At 36.5% G+C, this 18,136-nt stretch overlaps 1 protein-coding gene across 3 annotated transcripts in view; it reads right to left on the reverse strand.

Annotated features, from left to right (window-relative positions):
- Positions 1–18,136, reverse strand: part of SORCS1 (sortilin related VPS10 domain containing receptor 1) — a 714,896-nt gene that overhangs the window by 221,173 nt on the left and 475,587 nt on the right. For all 3 annotated transcript variants that reach the window (XM_051981370.1, XM_051981369.1, XM_051981371.1), the window contains exon 4: positions 3,055–3,213. In XM_051981370.1, coding sequence (XP_051837330.1) covers positions 3,055–3,213 — 159 coding nt within the window. The remainder of the gene's footprint in view (positions 1–3,054; positions 3,214–18,136) is intronic.

An 18,136-nucleotide genomic window follows, 5' to 3' on the forward strand; every position in this document is an offset into this window, starting at 1 on the left:
CCTAAAAGAGAAAGTCAATAAAGTTTTTCTTTTGCTGTGTCTTCTCCAAAATTTCTCCAAAGCTGATCTGCAGATCATATGGGTAAAAAGTCACTTCTGCTATTTCTTAATGCTTATTAACCTATATTTACCTCAATATGTTCCCTTTGTTCCTTCTGGAACAACTTGTATTTTATAAACAGACAACTAGGAGTTCCGATGGAGAGTGTTGAAAGTGAAGTCAGGAAACTATGTGTTCAAAACCAATCTCAGATTTGGCTATATGGCTTACTGGCTTTGTGCCTCTTGGCAAATCACTTAACCCTTGTTCAATATGGTTTTCTTATATAAAATAAAGATAATAATAGCACCTATCTCTCAAAGTTGTTGTGAGGATAAAATGAAAAAAAAAAAAATTAAAGTGCTTAGCACAGCAAATGTAAGCTGCTACTGCTACTGCTACTAGACTAAGTCTATGACTACTAATACAACTATTAATGGGGTTCCCATGGTATAGTTAAGAATAATGGGGGCAGCTAGATGGTGCAATGCATAGAGTACCAGCCCTGAAGTCAAGACGATCTGAGTTCAAATCTGTTCACAGATACTTAACACTTCCTGGCTGTGTGACCCTGGCAAATCAGTTCACCTCAATTGGAAAAAGGAGGAGGAGGAGGAGGAGGAGGAGGAGGAGGAGGAGGAGGAGGAGGAGAGGAGGAGGAGGAGGAGGAGGAGGAGGAGGAGGAGGAGGAGGAGGAGGAGGAGGAGGAGGAGGAGGAGGAGGAGGAGGAGGAGGAGGAGGAGGAGGAGGAGGAGGAGGAGGAGGAGAATGATGGATTTAGTACCAATGGACTTAAGTTCAAAACCTGCCTATGCTACTTAATATTAGGTAAATGTGGGTAAGTCACTTAGCTTCTCTGAGTCTCAAATGATCTCTTAGTTCCCTTTTAGCTCCATGTCTAACGGAAATCCTGTGATCTTTCATATTAGACTATCCCCTCTCACATTCCTCCCATGTTCTTGCAAACACAGAAACTTGGTTCTCCCCAGAAAACATGGCATCCCCAGCGTTAGATATTCTTTCTCTAGTCCTTTGTAGACATTCTGCTCCAGAAGGCAGTTGGCAGATTCTAGGCTCCCTGAGGACATTTCTTGATGCTTCTTCTCTACCATCATTCAGTAAACTTTCTGTCTTTGAGGTTCTCACCATCCATTTATATCATTGGATGCAATTCCTGGTTGCTGGCTAGTTTTTCTATTGACCCTTAAACAAACTTCAATGTTAAGATAATTGATGTCTACTACAAAAAAAAAAAAAAAATCAAAACAACAAAAACAAAAAGCCATTATTATCACCACCACTTCCACTTCCACTTTCACTTCCACAACAACAAAACATCTGACCTACTAGTAATCAATTTCTTTGAACTCTCACAATTAGTAAATTTATACTACTGCAGTCAGCCAAAAAGATGATCAATTCACTTCTACAATTCAGATTCTGACATACATTACTCTAATTACAACCTCTGATTCTTCCATTTTGTCCACTGCCTCATTCCTCTTTCACACCCCAACTCTGTGTGTGTCTCTCTCTGTCTCCCCTTTTCTCTTTTTCCTTCTCTCCCTCTCCTCCTTCTCTCTCTCTCTCTCTCTCTCTCTCTCTCCTCTCTCTCTCTCTCTCTCTCTCTCTCTGTCTCTGTCTGTCTCTGTCTTTGTCTCTACCTCTTCCCTTCTCCCTTTGCCTCTCCCTCTCCCTCCCTCCTTCCCCCTTCTCCATCTCCCTGTCCTTCCTCCTCTTCCTTCCCTCCTTTCTCTTCCTCCCTCTTTCATTCCCTCTCTCTCCCTCCTCCCTACTTCCCTTCCTTCCTCTCCTTCTCTCTCCCTTTCTTCCTCTTCCTCTTCCTGTCCCTCCTCCTCTCCCTCTTCCTTTCCCTCCTTCTCACCCTCTTCTTCACTCTTTCCCTCTCCTCTTCCTCCCTCCCTTTCTCCTTGTTCCTCTCCCTCTCTCCCTTTCTTTCTCTCTCTCTCCCTCTCCCTCCCTCCTTCCCTCTCCCACCAGTTTTTAGTATTCTTTCTGCCTCACCTCTAAAATTCCTTGACATTTATTACAAGATGACAAATTTAGGAGCTAGAAATGACTTCAGAAGCCATCCAGTCCAAACCCTAATTTTACAGATGAAGAAAGAGAAGTGACCAAGAGAAATGACATGGCTTGCCAAAAGTCACTGATATTCTAAGTTGCAATGCCAAGTTTTGAAGCTGGTCTTCTGATTCTAACCCCAGAGCTTTCTCCATTGCACCATTCTTTGACAGAGTGTGTTATGTGTCTTCCAATAAGATGTAAGCTCAGGGTCTATGGACCTGGATTCAGATTACCTTTGAAGCTTACCCTGTCTGACCTTGGACAACTCACCTTGTCTAGCCTCAGTTCCCTCACTTGTAAAATGAGGGGACTGGACTAGATAGACTTAAAAATTCATTTCAGCTCAAAACTATAATCTTATAGGACAGAAACTATTTTGGGTTTTGCCTTTTTATCTGAGTACCTAACACAATGCCTAACAATAACTGGCAATTAACAAATGCTTAAGGGATGGGGATAGAACTGAACCTTTGATTCCACTGATACAGGAAAATCTCGTGGAGAACTTCCTCTGCCAAAGCAGATCAGCACTTTGTCTACAACTTATAATTTTAGAATATTGGTAGAAAACTGAAGGTTAAGTGCTTTATCCAGGGTCACAGAGCCAGATCAGAAAGAGGCTTGGACCCAGGTCTTCCTTCCTCTAAGGCTAACTCTATCTACTATGTCATTCTACCTCTCAACAATTTGTTGAAATAAATTCATTTCAGAGTCTATTGAATGGCCATTTAACTGAATCTCTCTCAGAAACTAAACCCTATCAACAAAACCTTTCCTCAGATCCCCATCTTTCCCTGCCAGGGCTCTTGGCACAACATTCAGGCCTCTGTGAATTACAAAAGAAATCATTAGACAAGAATCTGGGGAAAATTAAATATTGGTCTTTTACTCCAGAGCTCTGCCAAGCTGTCTCAAAAGAACACACTCACCTTTTGGTCTTGACTATATGCCAGGATCCAATCCTCTTGCTTGGGATGGAAAAGTAGGCTTTGGATATAAAAATTCAGCCGATACTTTTGATAGGTTGCCCCTTCATCAGAACTGATCAATAAACTGCTTTCAATCTCCGGGTCTGTAAGTAACATGATCTGGAGGGGTGGGAAAAGAAACAAAAACCAGAAAATCAAACCTACCTTAGGAAAAGGAAAAGGTTTGGGTCAAATAAACTTTGAAGAGAAAGAAAAAAGACACAATACACTTGACCTAAAGCAAACTCAAGACCCCTTCTGTTCCAGCCTACATTTTTAAGGCACAATCAGTCACCAGGATATTTGGACTAGAGGTAGGACATTAGAATGACTTTCCCATTCTTTCAGTACTTAAGAGAAAATCAGAATTAAAAGATCTTAGAGATCACCAACTCCTAGTACATCATTTTACAGATGAGAAACTTGAGGTCTACAGATAGAAAACAATTAATTTAAGTCAAAGGGCAAGTTAGTGGTGGAGTTAAAACTAAAATTCAGATCTGCTCTCTCCCAGGACTCTCATAATTAAAACATCACATTTCTTTTTCAGTACTTTTACCACAATGAGATTGCTTTGTATTATCACTTAAGGCTTTTCCACCTCTTTTTCTTCCTGTGTAATTTTGTCTTTTCTCCTTCTTTGAATAATAAGTAGATTTGCTGAAGTAAGGTGATATGATTTATATAGGGGGAGTTAGGAGAGGAATATTTCAAGCTCTGCTCAAATTCAAAATTCATCAAAAATTTACCAAGCCATCTATTATTTATAGAATATACATCAGTCCTAGTAAGAATACAAAGTTTAAATAAATTTTAGTCTCTGACTTCATGTAACTTATAATCTAAAAGGGTAATAAATAGCATGCATAGCCAGCTATAATACAGAGTAATAAGTATATTGTAGTCTGTACTCTGGGTGTGTCCTAAACTTCCAGAAATGACAGTATATTTTCTTATTTGCCATAGTTGTAGAAATTGTTCTTCATGCTTAGTTGTAGTAGAAAGTGTAGTAGAAAGAAACTTTAATACAACCTTAGACTTAGAGGGATTAATAAAGGAATGGTGTCCTGAATGAGGTAAGTTATGGGTACATTGGCACTGATCAGGGAACAACATCAGTGATGATGTTCAGTTTGGATTGTGACAGTTTAAGAAAGTGAGACATATTGAGAAATACATTCAAATGAGAATGGCAAAATTGGTGAAGAACCATAAGAATATGCCTCATATAAATTATTTGACAAAAAGCATGTTTATGAGAAGGACAAAAAACAAAAAACACACAAAAAAAAAAACAAAATCAGTAACCATCCAATCTAACCCATACCCCCAGAAGATCCAGGATTATGCTGGAGCCAACATAACAGTTCATAAGAGTTAATTCTTCAGTTTTGAGTGTGATCATTTTCACTTTGTAAATTGGCAAATTTATTGTTTTGTTGATTATTTAGGCTTAAGAAGATGTGATAAAGAAGGTTAATATAATTGAGTAAACTTAAAAATATATTATGCATATATTTCCCTCTTCCCCCACTCAGCAAAGCCAGTTATTAAACATTCAACAGCACATCTCTGAATGAATCCCACTATAATATACACATCAAATGGTCATCCAGTTCACTCTTAAAAATATGATAATTGTATTAAAAATATGTGAAAAGATGATTGAAAAGAAATTGAATTTGTTTTGCTTGGCCCCAAAAGGCAGGTCTAGCAGCAAAAAGGTAAGCTACAAAGAATCTGATTTATGTTAAAGCCTAAAGCTATTTACTAAGAATTTGCATCATCTCACAATGGAATTGGGTGCCTAGGAAAGAGATCTCCATTATTGGGTTATTTAGCTACTTAATTAATTATTTATGTTAATTATTAAGACAATAAACTCAGAACTCTGAGGTCTGATTGCCCAGCTGTATTTCTTTGATTTTGTCCCTTCCCTTCCCCAGAAAGTATGTAAATAAGGGAACTACCCTAGGCCTCTTAGACAACTCTTTTTCTGAATTGTGTGCATTAAAATTTAGCAGGGAATTGCATATTGTCTTCTACTGCATAGTACTTGTTTCTGTTCTTCAATTTTATCTGTTTAACTAAGTTATCAGTTTCTCTGGAGCAAAATGTATTTCTTCTATTAATTTAATATCTCCTATTTAATCTTTCATAGTGGTAGGCAGCTGACATTCTTGTGGATAGAAAAAAGTAATTGTTTTTATGTTGTGATTTTGGTGGGGTTCCAAAAAGGTCCCGATTTCTATCTGCACACAAAATTCCAGATTCAAGATAGATTCCTTTGAATCAGAATTCATTCCTCCTTGTAAGCAGGAAAAAAGTAGTCATCAATCATTTTGCTTTAGTACAATAAGCTGAACCCTGTGAAAACAAGAGAAAAGGAGGGAAGGGAGCAAGCATTTATTAAGAGTACATTATTGTGCCAGAATCTGTTCAAGCACCTTAAAAATATCTCATTTGATCCTCACAACTCTGGAAGACAGTTGCTATTATAAACCCCATTTTACAGTTGGGGAAACTGAGGCAGAGATTAAATAATTTCTTTCCAGAATCAAATAGGAAATAGTTGAGGATAAATTTGAATTCAAGTTTTCTTGATTTCAATGTCAGTACTTTATTCACTGAGGCACCTTAACTGGCTAGAAGGCTCTGGGACCCTTCATTGGTGGGAGACAAGGAATGTAGGGAGGGAATTCTGAAAGAGGAGGCTATTGGCAAGTTTTGGCTAATTTCTAATTGTTCCTAAGACTGGCCATGATTTGGCAAGAAGGTTATTAACTGTTTAATAATGTGAATAAAGCATTCCACCACTAAATTCAATAAACTCAGCAGCTAGTTTCAGGATTTAAATAGTCTTTGGATTAAGTGCTGCCTCCTAATGGCTAACCCTAATTCTCCAAGGGGCTGTTTCATGGCATTTCTTTTTGGCCTGTTTATTCTGCATAGTGTCTGTCTGTCACTATGAATCTGTTTCAGCCTGTTGGCTTAAGAGCAGTGTTAAAGGCTCTGGGATCAAGTGGACTGTGTTTAATACATTCATTAAAACAATAACCAAAAAAAAAAAAATGCTACCACTTGTCTACATTTGAATGATAAAAAGCTAAATGTGGAGTGGGTAAAGTCAGAAATGATAAAGCAAATGACTGATTGATTGATTGATTGGAAGGCATGCTTAGCAGAATTCAGGAAAGCTAGGCATTCCTGGCTACCTACAGAATTATGGACCATTAAGATTAGGAGAGTCCTTGCGACCATTTTTGAAGAAACCTTTTTATTTGAAAGATAAAGAAATAAGTGCCAGCAAGGTTAACATCCACTAAGAAATTTGCTAATACCTCAAATTCAAGGTGAACTAAGTGAAATTCATTACCCTTCTTCCAATATGCCCCCTGACATTCCCCAAAGCCTCACTTATGTAAATGGCACAAATGTTTCTCCAAGAAACTATAATTAAAACCCTGAACTTGTTCTTGATCTATTAAACACCGGAAAATGCTAACATTTCTTAGATCAAAATATTTCACATTGGGTTAGTTCAGTCTCTCCAGAAGCCATGCAAAGCATATTGCTAGTTCTACACCAGATAAGGGATTAGGAGAGAGGGGATGGGGGCTTCCACTCAGTCCTTTTTCCCTCTAATTTTACGCCTCTAGAAATTATTGATAATGTGCTGCTGCATCATCATGTCCCCATGAGTCTGTTTTTCCTCAGTAGAAATGTAATCCTCAATGAAGTGTCTGGATGTATAGCCTATTTGGGGACTCATGACTTCTATCCCATCTACTTATGAATTGACATTCAGTGGGTTTGTTTCAGAGAAGGATGAGCAACGGGCCTAATGTGTGGCTATATGAAGAGAAATCATTGCAGTCGCAGGGTTAAAGATTACCAGTCAAGGACACAGACTATTCCAGGAAGAAGGAGAAGAAAAGCAAGGGGGGAAGGGAGTCTATGCCATAAAGAGCATCGCACCAGGCACACACAGAGCTTTCAAAAGCATTTGGAGGCAATCGTATTAAAAACTCAGGATAGTTAGTGTCACAGTGTAAAATGTTGGGCTGTCACCGCAAATGGCACATGAGGCTCATATATAAGACAAGCTCAGCCGGAGCTGTGTTTATGTTTTTCAGGATGAATTTAAAGCACTGTCCGTGTCTTCCCACTCCCTCCTTCTCCAGCAGCAGGAAAGCAGAAGAGTAGTGTGGGTGTCAACTCTGTGGAAAGCAGGATGGAAAACACACCAAGGAACTGAGGACTTTAATTACCTTCCATCCCATAGTCCAATGACAATAATGCTTGCCAGTGATAAATTCTCACCAAGTTACACGCCTCTCTCTTGTACTCGCTAGGCAACCATTGTCCCCTCGGTGGCTGACTGTCACAAAGACTGACATCAGGTGATCTGCTAAGTATCAACTCTCACGGCTTCATTAAAATCTATCACAAACATTAAGCAAGGCCATTTAGATGTCGCCTAAACTAGCAGGCACACATCCAGGAGATTTCAGATTTGCTAGGATATAAAAGCTGTCATATTTTGAATAACGAATATGCAATCAAATGATCATATTGTTTTCTTTCTCAAACCACAATTAACAATAATGTATAACAACCTCTCCCCACTACCACCAAAAAGTAATTTCCATGATAATATGGAAAGGCTCAATTTTATAGGGCACTTATTGACTGAGGCAAGGTGAATTTTTCTTCTTTCTGTTTCTGTATTTCTCTTTTAGTATGCCCTGTTTCTATCTTTTCTGGTATCCACAAATCTCATAGTAAAATATTAATCATGCCATTGCTGGCCAACCAGTCCATGCAAATCAAAAACCCTGGGGCCTACAGAATATTTCTCAAATTATATTGCTTTCTATCCTAGGAATCTGAGGCTATTGATATCCTCATAAATACAACTATGTCTACATAACGTCAAACACTCAGGTACAATTGGAAAAGAATAGGCTTATTGATCAATTTTTTTAAAATGTTGAGTTATTTGCCACATCACAAACAAAATGTTTTAGATAATTCTACTCAGGTTAGTTCTTTTGCTTTCTCTGAATCATATCTATATAGGCACATAAAGTTCTACAAAGTCTTCCTAGCAGCCCCAAACATTTATGGACATCACATATCCTTAAAGAGTCAGTGAAATCTTTCCTCTTCCCCTTCCTTTCTTCTTCCTATTATGACTGCCTAGATGAGTGGGGATGTGGAGAATCTGTATAAAGCAAATTTGAGTCATTCAGTGATTCATTTTTAAAGCTGTTCTTAAACAATTGACTTGTGTTCAGCAATACTGGGATAAGCCATATTCCAAAAGGAAGAACCTAAACAAAACAGTGAGTCCTTTATCCTCTAGAGAAAACACAGCCCCTCATTGGACAGCTCAGAGAAATACCCCACCAATTCGCCATCTCTGGAAATTTGATCTGAATGGAATGAAAAATAACATTATTTTGAATTTTTGTCTCTTCTTCAAAGTATTTTTTAAAATTATAAATATTCTACAATTCATACTTTTCAATCAAATCAATTCTCTTACATATGGAGCATTTCAATTCTTGAATATTATTTTAGTAACAACCACATATCCAGAGCATATCTAAGAGGACATGACTAAAAGGTTAAAAATCTCTGGGATTCTAGTCCTTTTATATTTCTGATTTTTTCTAAATTCAGAACCTTCCTTTCTTATAACACTGTTTCACCCTTTAGATGGCACACAAGAAAAAGGGTGTTAACTTTATGAAGTTAGATCGAGATTACAACTTCCCTGGTTCTCCATTTTCCCATTTATAAAATGTGAATTACAATGGCTAACCTGTATTCATGGTTTTATAAACTATAAAGTGCTGTGTCAATATAAACTTTTTAAAAAAAACTATTTCTCAAGCCCCAATATGAATGAGGTTTTTCTCTGAGATAGCTAGGATGCAGACATGGGGAAAGATGCAGCTTCAAGTAAGGAGGATCATTATTCTTTGCTTGGATCAGTCCACAAGTCATTAGAAGCACTTTACTTTTGCCTTGCACAATGTGCAAATGTTGCCCTCACTGAAGCTTCAGATGAATTGTTTTTTCATGGAAAGTCAATAATGGCCACAAAGGCTTCACACCCAAACTCCAAGCATTCATTCATCACTGGCTATGAGAGAAAGAAGAAATTTTGTTTGCTTTTCCTGAAGGTGATAAATGAATATGAAATAAAATTTATAGATCTCAATACATTGCCTTTTTTCCCACTTTCGTTTCACTTTTTTTTGCATTCTTCTTTCAGCTCAATTGACAGCAAGATGCCTTTCAAAATCAAGCACAACTTGCCTGCATCTGACTTGATAATATTGTTATATCTGAGTTCTATGAATAGTGAGGGATACTACTCTGATGACTCCAGCCAAATGGGGCTCTGCTTTATGAATCTGTCCTGAAAAATCGCTTCCACTTCTTCTGGGTCAATCTTTACTCAGTTTCAGGAAACTCCTGCAAGGATATCACTCTAAGAAGTCTCCATTCCCTTATTAATCCTACTCTGCCTAAGCTTTCTGCTCTGAGCATTTCCTCCCACATATATTACAGCTCAGAAAGTTCCATCTTCCTTTCTTTATACACAAGGGTTCTTTTTTGACTTGATGCATCATCTCAACCTTTGTGCATGCAGCTCTGTGGCCTTTCCTATAAAACTGTCATCTTTGGGCAGACCAGACTACAGCTGTCTGATTTGTTCTGTGCAATCTTAACCCCATTCCAGGTGCAGACAGGCACATAATAAGGGCTTTGGATGATGATAAGCGTGCATTGGGGGAAAACAAAACAAAACAAATAAAAAAAACCACACAGTAATAGTAGCAATCTGGGTCCCCATCTATCAGTTCATTTAAACAGTACAGAAAACATTTTCCATCTATAAACAGCTTAAGTGGCTATTTGCAAACCTTTGGCCTCAAAATTAAAATGAATTAAACAAAATGTAATCAGAGCAAGCAAGTAATTTTCTGACCAATGTGGGTGGGAAGTTGACTAATCCTGAAGTGTGTTGAGCATTAATGTTTTCCATGCCAGGCAAGGGGGTGGAGAAGTGCTCTAAGGGCTTATCAATTGGCAGCTGTTTCTAGGAGAGTAGTACAGAAAGTTAGAAACTGCCTCACAATGTCACTAAAAGGAAATCAGTGGATGCAGACAATCGGAGAGATATAGTGTATTGTTGTTATTCAATCATTTCAGTTATGTCTGACCTCATTAGGGTTTTTCATTTTCTTTTGTTGGGCAAAAATATACCATTTCCTTCTCCAACTCATTTTACAGACAAGGAAAGGGACTTGCCCAGGGTCCCCAATTAGTAAGCATCGAAGCTAGATTTCAAGAAGAGGAGCATTCTTGACTCCAGGTCCAGCTCTCTATCCAGTGTGCCCCTAACTGCCTCACATACTGTATTAGGATGGTTCAGTCCTGGAGAAGAATGAACGTGGGGCCATGATGTGATACAACAAAAAGGACATAGACTATGTAATTAAAGGATCTAGTTTTAAACACCTTTTCTGATATAACTTACTTTAGACAAGTCACCTATGCAAAAGACCCATGAAACTAAATATAATTTATACAGTCTACATTGTTTAAAATTAAAAAGGATTACTTGTAACCATTCTGAGAGCAGTTTAGAACTATGCCCAAAGAGTTATCAAACTGTGCATACCCTCTGACCCAGCTGCTTTTCTATGGGATTATATACCAAACAGATCTTAAAGAAGGGAAAGAGACCTGTATGTGCAAGAATATTTGTGGCAGCCCTGTTTGTAGTGGCCAGAAACTGGAAAATGAATGGATGCCCATCAATTGTAGAATGGCTGAGTCAGTTATGGTATATGAATGTTATGGAATATTATTGTTCTGTAAGAAATGACCAGCAGGATGATTTCAGAAAGTCCTGGAGAGACTTACATGAACTGATATAAATGAGCAGAACCAGGAGATCATTATGCATGGCATTAACAAGACTATATGATGATCAATTCTGATGAACATGGCTCTCTTCAACAATTAGATGATTCAGACGGTTCCAATGATCTTGTGATTAAGAGAGCCATCTATACCCAGAGAGAGAACTGTGGGAATCGAGCGTGGATCACCAAAATAGCATTTTTCACTCTTTTTGTTGTTGTTTGCTTGCATTTTATTTTCTTTCTCATTTTTTTTCTGGTTTGATTTGATTTTTTCTTGGGTAGCAAGATAATTATATAATTATGTATGTATATATATATACAGGAGAGCCAGAGCAAACTGGTTATATACAACAGACGTTGGGGAAAAAAAGTATATATTCTTTAATGCAAGAATTTCTTGAAAATGTTATCCAAAAACACATGAGCAAAAAAGTAAAAATTCTCCATCTAGAAATTTTAAGTTGATCCAGAATGCTAATTGAAGAAAGGAGAACTGAAGGATACACAGATATAGACTGTAAGCACTAGAAGCTCCACTTGAAGAATAAGAGTGGATGATTTATAGTCCTTGAAATTAATGTGTTTCATAAGTCCTGAAACTTTCTGATTATAGAAATTGGTAAAAATAAAAGTATGGTAACTGGTGAAGTCTTGGAACTGCTTACCTCCATAATGACATATATACTCCAGCTCTTACTAGCTATCTTATCAATGTGTGTTTCTCTTTGTCACAAGTTGTAATAAGGGCACATTTAGTGCAGTCCAACCCAATCCAGAAACAACTCAAAATAGATGCTCTGATGACTGATGACAAAGCCTAGATATTTGAAGAAAAAATGGGAGAAGGTTATTTTCTGAGATAGCTTTATTTTATCACTTTATTCACAAGATGCCCTAGGTGGTTACAGAAATATTTATGGTCTGAATGTACCATGATGCTCATGAGAAGGAGGAAGAGACGGAGAAGGAAAAGGAAAAGGAGAAGGAGAAGGAGGGGGAGGGAAGTGAAAGAAGAACAAGAAGAAGAGGAGGAAGAGGAGGAGGAGAAGGAAAAGGGGGAAGAAAAGGAGGAAGAAGAGGAGAAGGAGAAAGAAGAAGAGGACAAGGAGGATGAAAGGGAGGGAGTGAAGAGAGATGAAGGAAGGAAAGAAAGAAGAAAGGAAGGAAGGAAGGAAGGAAGGAAGGAAGGAAGGAAGGAAGGAAGGAAGGAAGGAAGAAAAAAGGAAGGAAAGAAGAAAGGGAGAGAGGGAGGGAGGAAGGAAGGGAAAAAAGCATTATTTTAATAAGACTTTACATAAGCAATTTTTATGAGAACAAGTATTCCAATTTATTATTCAGAAAATATAGTCATGATATCTAATATTCTACCAGTTCTTTCTTCCAACTTATCACTTCTAGGCCTTGGGGAATGATGGATCAGGGAAATGGTATTGTTTGCTTTATGACAAGACTATATAAAGTAAAGAGGTGCAATAATTGTTGACTTTTTTAACATTGCTATTCAGTCTGAAACAAGCTTAAGTGTGTTTTTCCCATTGAGAAGAGCTTTACTAATTCAATTTTTTTTTTGCATTCTCAAGAATCATTTTTTCGATATTTTGAAGAATTTTTCACAATGCATCAAAATATAGTATTCTTTACCTGTTCTTCAAGGATTTAAAATATACTACATTAGAAATTCTGAAACTTAAAGAAGAGAGTAATAAAATTGAAACTAAGAAAACTGTAAAACTAATAAAACTAAGAGTTGGTTTTATGAAAAAAATAGATAAACCTTTGATTAATTTGATAAGAAAAAAAATTTCCAGCATAAAAATGAAAAGGGTGAACTTATCACCAATGAAAAAGAAATTAAAGCATTGATTATGAACTATTTTGTCCAATTGTATGTCAACAAGTCTGACGATCTAATCTCAAGAAATTCATAAAAAGCTTTTGACAAAATATAGCACCCATTCCTATTAAAAAAACATTAGAGAGCATAGGGATAAAGGGAGTTGTCCTTAAAATAATCGGCAGTATCTATCTAAAAACCACAGAAAGCATTATTTGTAATAGAGAGAAGCTGGATGCATTCCCAGTATGGTTCAGGGGTGAAACCAGGGGTGAAACTTTATCACCACTATTATTCAATATTGTACTACAAATGTTGACTTTAGCAATAAGAAAAGAAAAATAAATTAACAGAATTAAAATAGGCAATGAAGAGATAAAACTATCACTCTTTGCAGATGATATGATGATATACTTGAAGAATAATAGAAAATCATCCAAAAATCTACTTGAAACAATTTACAGCTTTAGTCAAAGTTGCAGGATATAAAACAAACTGACACAAATCATCAATATTTCTATATAATACTGACAAAGTCCAGCAGCAAGAGATAGAAAGAGAAATTCCACTTAAAATAACTGTAGACAAAATAAAATATTTGGGTGTCTTCCTAGCAAGACAAATCCAGGAATTATATGAACACAATTACAAAACACTTCTCACACAAATAAAGTCAGATCTGAAGTGGAAAAATATCAATTGCTCATGCGTAGGCTGAGCTAATATAATAAAAATGACAATTCGACCTAAATTGGTCACTTGTTCAGTGCCATACCAATCAAACTGCTAAAATTTCATTTTATAGAGTTAGAAAAAAATAACAAAATTCATCTAGAAGAATAAAATGTCAAGAATATCAAGGAAATGAATGAAAAAAAATACAAAGAATGATAGTCTAACAGTAGCAGACCTAAAACTTTATAGCAGCAGTCTCAAAGCCATTTGGTACTTGGTAAGAAATAGAGTGATGAATCAGAGGAGTAGATTATATATACATGACAAAATACTCAATAGCTAAAGTAATCTAGTATTTTATTAGCCCCCTCATTTCAGCCTCCGGGATAAGAACTCACTATTTCACAAAAGTCACTAGGAAAGCTGGAAAATGTCAGAAACTCAGCATAAATCTACATCTAACATCCCATTCCAAAATAAGATCAAAATGGGTATATAATTTGGGCATAAAGGTAAAAGAGAACAAGGAATAGTTTAACTACCAGATCTTTGAAGAAGGAAGGAATTTATGACCAAAAAAGAATTAGAGAACATTATAAAATATCAAATGGACAACTGTGATCATATTAAACACAAAAGTTTTTGCACAAACAAAATTCACAGAGAAGTACAAAGCTGGGGGGAAATTTTTATAGCTAATGTTTCTGATAATTTCCAATTTTTAAATAAAGAATTGTGTCAAATTTATAAGAATTCAAGTCATTCTCCAATTTGACTAATAAATGGTTAAAGGACATGAATAGAATTTTCAGATAACAAAATTAAAGCCATCTATAGTCATATGAAAAAATGCTCTAAATCACTATTGATTAGATAAATGCAAATCAAAGCAACTCTAAGTTTCCACTTCATAGTTCTGAGACTGGCTGAGATGATAAATATTGAAGGGGATGTGGAACTGGGATACTAATGCATTGTTGGTGGAGTTGTGACATGATTCAACTACTCTGGAGAACAAGTTGGAACCATGTCCAAAGGACTATCAAACTATGCATACACTTTGACCCAACAGTGCCACCACGGGTTTATATCCCAAAGAAATCATTAAGGATAGAAAAGGACCCACAAGTGCAGACATATTTTTAGCAGATCTTTTTATGGTAGCAAAGAATTGGAAAATGAGTAGATACCCATCAGCTGAGGAATGGCTGAATACGTTGTGATATATGAAGGTAATGGAATATTATTGTTGTGTTAAAAAATGATGAAATAGTTGATTTAAAAAGACCTAGAAAGTTTTACATAAACTGATCTTGAAAGAAACAAAGAAAACCAGGAATATATTGTACACAATAACAGCAAGAATGTGCAATGATAACCTATGAAAGACTTAGCTCTTCTCAGTGGTTCAGTGATCTAAGGCAATCCCAACAAACTTTGGATAGAAAATACCATCTACATCCAGAAAAATACTATGGAGATTGAATGTTAATAAACGTATTCTATGTTCACTTGTTTTTTTCTGTTTCTTTTTTCTCTCCTGTGGTTTTCTCCCTTTGTTCTGATTTTCCTCTCCCAACATGATTCATAAAGAAATGTGTATTTTTTAAAAGTAAATATACATGTGTAATCACAGAAAAGCAATTAATTTAAAAAAAAAAAGGATTTATACAAAAAAAAAAAAAAAGTAAGGTTCATGTGCCTTGGGGGCATCACAAAAAAACTGATCAAAATTGTTTAAGTTAACAGAAAGAAATATTATCTACATCGATTATGTCCAATATAACAAAGTTAATAGCCCAGCCATTCAACACAACAATTCATCTTTGCAAAGTGGCTATTACCAGACTAAATTGGGCAAAGATCACAAAAAAATTCTTTAGTGCAATAACAAATCTTGACAGATGAGAAAGAAGAAAAGCAAAAATGATGATGAAACTATCTATGAAGATGAAACTATTCAAAGCTGAAATCTGAAAATGTGAGGGAAAAAATGAACCATTATACAATTGTAATTAAACTACTAAAATAAAACCAAAATACAGAATGAGGTCCATATCAACAGGAAATGCCCATAACTGTAGCCAAGACAGAAACTGGTTGGTTACTTCAAGAATATTCGAGCATTTTTAAAATCCCAGAGTTATTGTACTTTCTCACTTCAGCCTTAATCAGAGCACATCATTTTGGTTATCACAAACCTTAGTATCACATCTCTCTTGAATCCCCAAAGATCTCTAAATGCCAAGAAGTTATTATTGTCTTAAAATCTTAGTTGTTATCAGAAAGGATCCATGATGCTGGGAGAAGCTGACATTCATCTTCTTTACTCATGGGAAAGTTTACAGAAAATGATAATGTTTATTTAATGATAAGAAATCTTTTTAGCACGATAGCGATGATAAAATGTCATGATTCTGAGAGGGCAAGAGATAGGAAAAGAGGGGGAAATGAGAGACAAAGAGGGAAGAGAGAGAAAGAGAAACAGACAGAGACACACAGAGAGAAACAATGACAGAAATAGAGACAAAGAGAGAGAGAGATGCTTACCTATAATTAATTTTGAATATTGGGATTTGGAAATAGGGAAAAGATATTTTTGGCAAAGAACCAAAATTAGAAAGTTGATTTCAGGGTTTTGGCAAAATATCAACTTGAAAGAGTGCAGAAAGTCACTAATGTGCACTAATGACAAGGAGAACCACTGGCAACAAACCCATTTGGAAAATTAGTAAACAGAATTTAACCATATACAGTGTCTGAGACTCAACTTTCTTCATCATCTTGACAAATATATTTTAGTTTTTCTTATGCTAATACTTTGCAGTAAACTGGCAAATAAACCAAAGAGTATCAGGGAAGATTAATGAAGCCTCAGCAACATGAGACCTCACTAATGTATTTGGCTATTAAAGCTTTCCTAAGAAGTATGTGGAGACCACCAGGGGTTTCACCAGAAACAGGATTTGCAGATTAGTGGAGTGTGAATCACTGAATTACCTCAGCTCACTGCAAAACTTTCAGACAGAAGGTGGGGAGAAGGGAGGCAAATCTAGGAAAAAAATGCCCTTCCTTGTTGGAATCCTTACTAACTGCTAAGTAATTAGAGTTGATCTAATCTTACAAGATGTTTTGGGCAGAACCTGAAACAAGGTACTAAGTAGAACTACCCATAATCCCTCTCTCTGGAAGGAGCATAAATAGGCCAATGGGCCAGTCGGAAAGTTCTTGAGAATGAAGACGCTACAAGTCGAGAATTTGCCGGAATGACATGAAGAGTAGAGCTGGCTGGAGGTAGAAGAAAGCAGAGGCAGAGGCTGAAGGACCAGACCTTTGGATTTGGTGACATTCGGAGGGAGCTCTTGGAACCAAGCAGAGAGATAGGCCTCTAAGCTAACCGGGCTATATTGGAAATATTAAAAGATCTGAACTTTTATCACCTGGCTGCTTTTTGAGAAGAAAAAGCTCACCACACTTCCTCTTAGCAAAAAAAAAAAAAAAAAAAATCTGTATATCCCTTCTCTTTCCCCTGCTGCTTTAATTAAAGAAGATTCTACATTGTCCCCAGACTTAACTTTAGTAGTTACACATCCTGGAAAGAAAAAAACCAAGAAGCTGACTGTAAGGTGAAAGTACAAATGTGCTTTGAGTAGTCACTACCATCTCACTAAAGTCATTACCAACTTATACCAGTGATGTATAAACAAGAATCTCTTGTAAACCCTAACTAGTGGTCACTTAATTTTTTGCCTAAAAACTTGTTATGAGAGGGAATCAATTGTCTCCTCCAAAAGACCATTCTGTTGTTTTTTACATCAGGTTTAAATTGAATCTCTTATAACTTCTATCCATTTGTAAAAGTTCTGTCCATGGAGTCAATCTCTATTCCACATGACAATCCTTCATATACTTGAGGAGAGTTATTCTGTGCACCTATGTCCCAGATATTACTTCCCTTAAAAAAATTATGTTGTATGTATATACACATATGTGTGTGTGTGTGTGTGTGTATGTGTGTGTATGAATGTGTGTTACTGGAGGAAAAGAAAATGGGAGGGAGAGAGGGGAAGGTAGGTAAGAGATGAAGGGAGGAAAGGGAGGGGGGAAGGGATGTGAAAGAAGGGGGAAGAAAGAGAAGGGGAGATGAGAGAAGAGAGGAAGAGAAGAAGAGAGAGAGAAGACATTCGAGCCTCTGTAATGACAATGTGTATAGTATCATAATAATGGATATTCTGTTATGATGTGAATGGTGATATATGAATTACAATATACCACATTACAATATATTTATCATTCCGCAGATGGCGCATGTGGTCACCCACTACTTTTTGGAATGGGTGAATCATTCCAAACTACTCTTACCTGACATGTCTAGTATATGAGAGACGAATCATTACTACATAGTTATAATACAGCTCTCTCAAAAGGATATCCCTGATGAAGTGGAATGCACTTCTTTATCAAAGAGCTTGAGTTTTTATCCAATACATTTTCTAGCCACACAATCATTTATAAATTAAGATACCTACTCACTGTATTTATAACAATTTACTCATAATAGTATCTAGATATGCTAAGATTTTAT

Source organism: Antechinus flavipes, chromosome 2 (assembly GCF_016432865.1).
Source record: "Antechinus flavipes isolate AdamAnt ecotype Samford, QLD, Australia chromosome 2, AdamAnt_v2, whole genome shotgun sequence".
NCBI classification, from domain to species: Eukaryota; Metazoa; Chordata; class Mammalia; order Dasyuromorphia; family Dasyuridae; genus Antechinus; species Antechinus flavipes.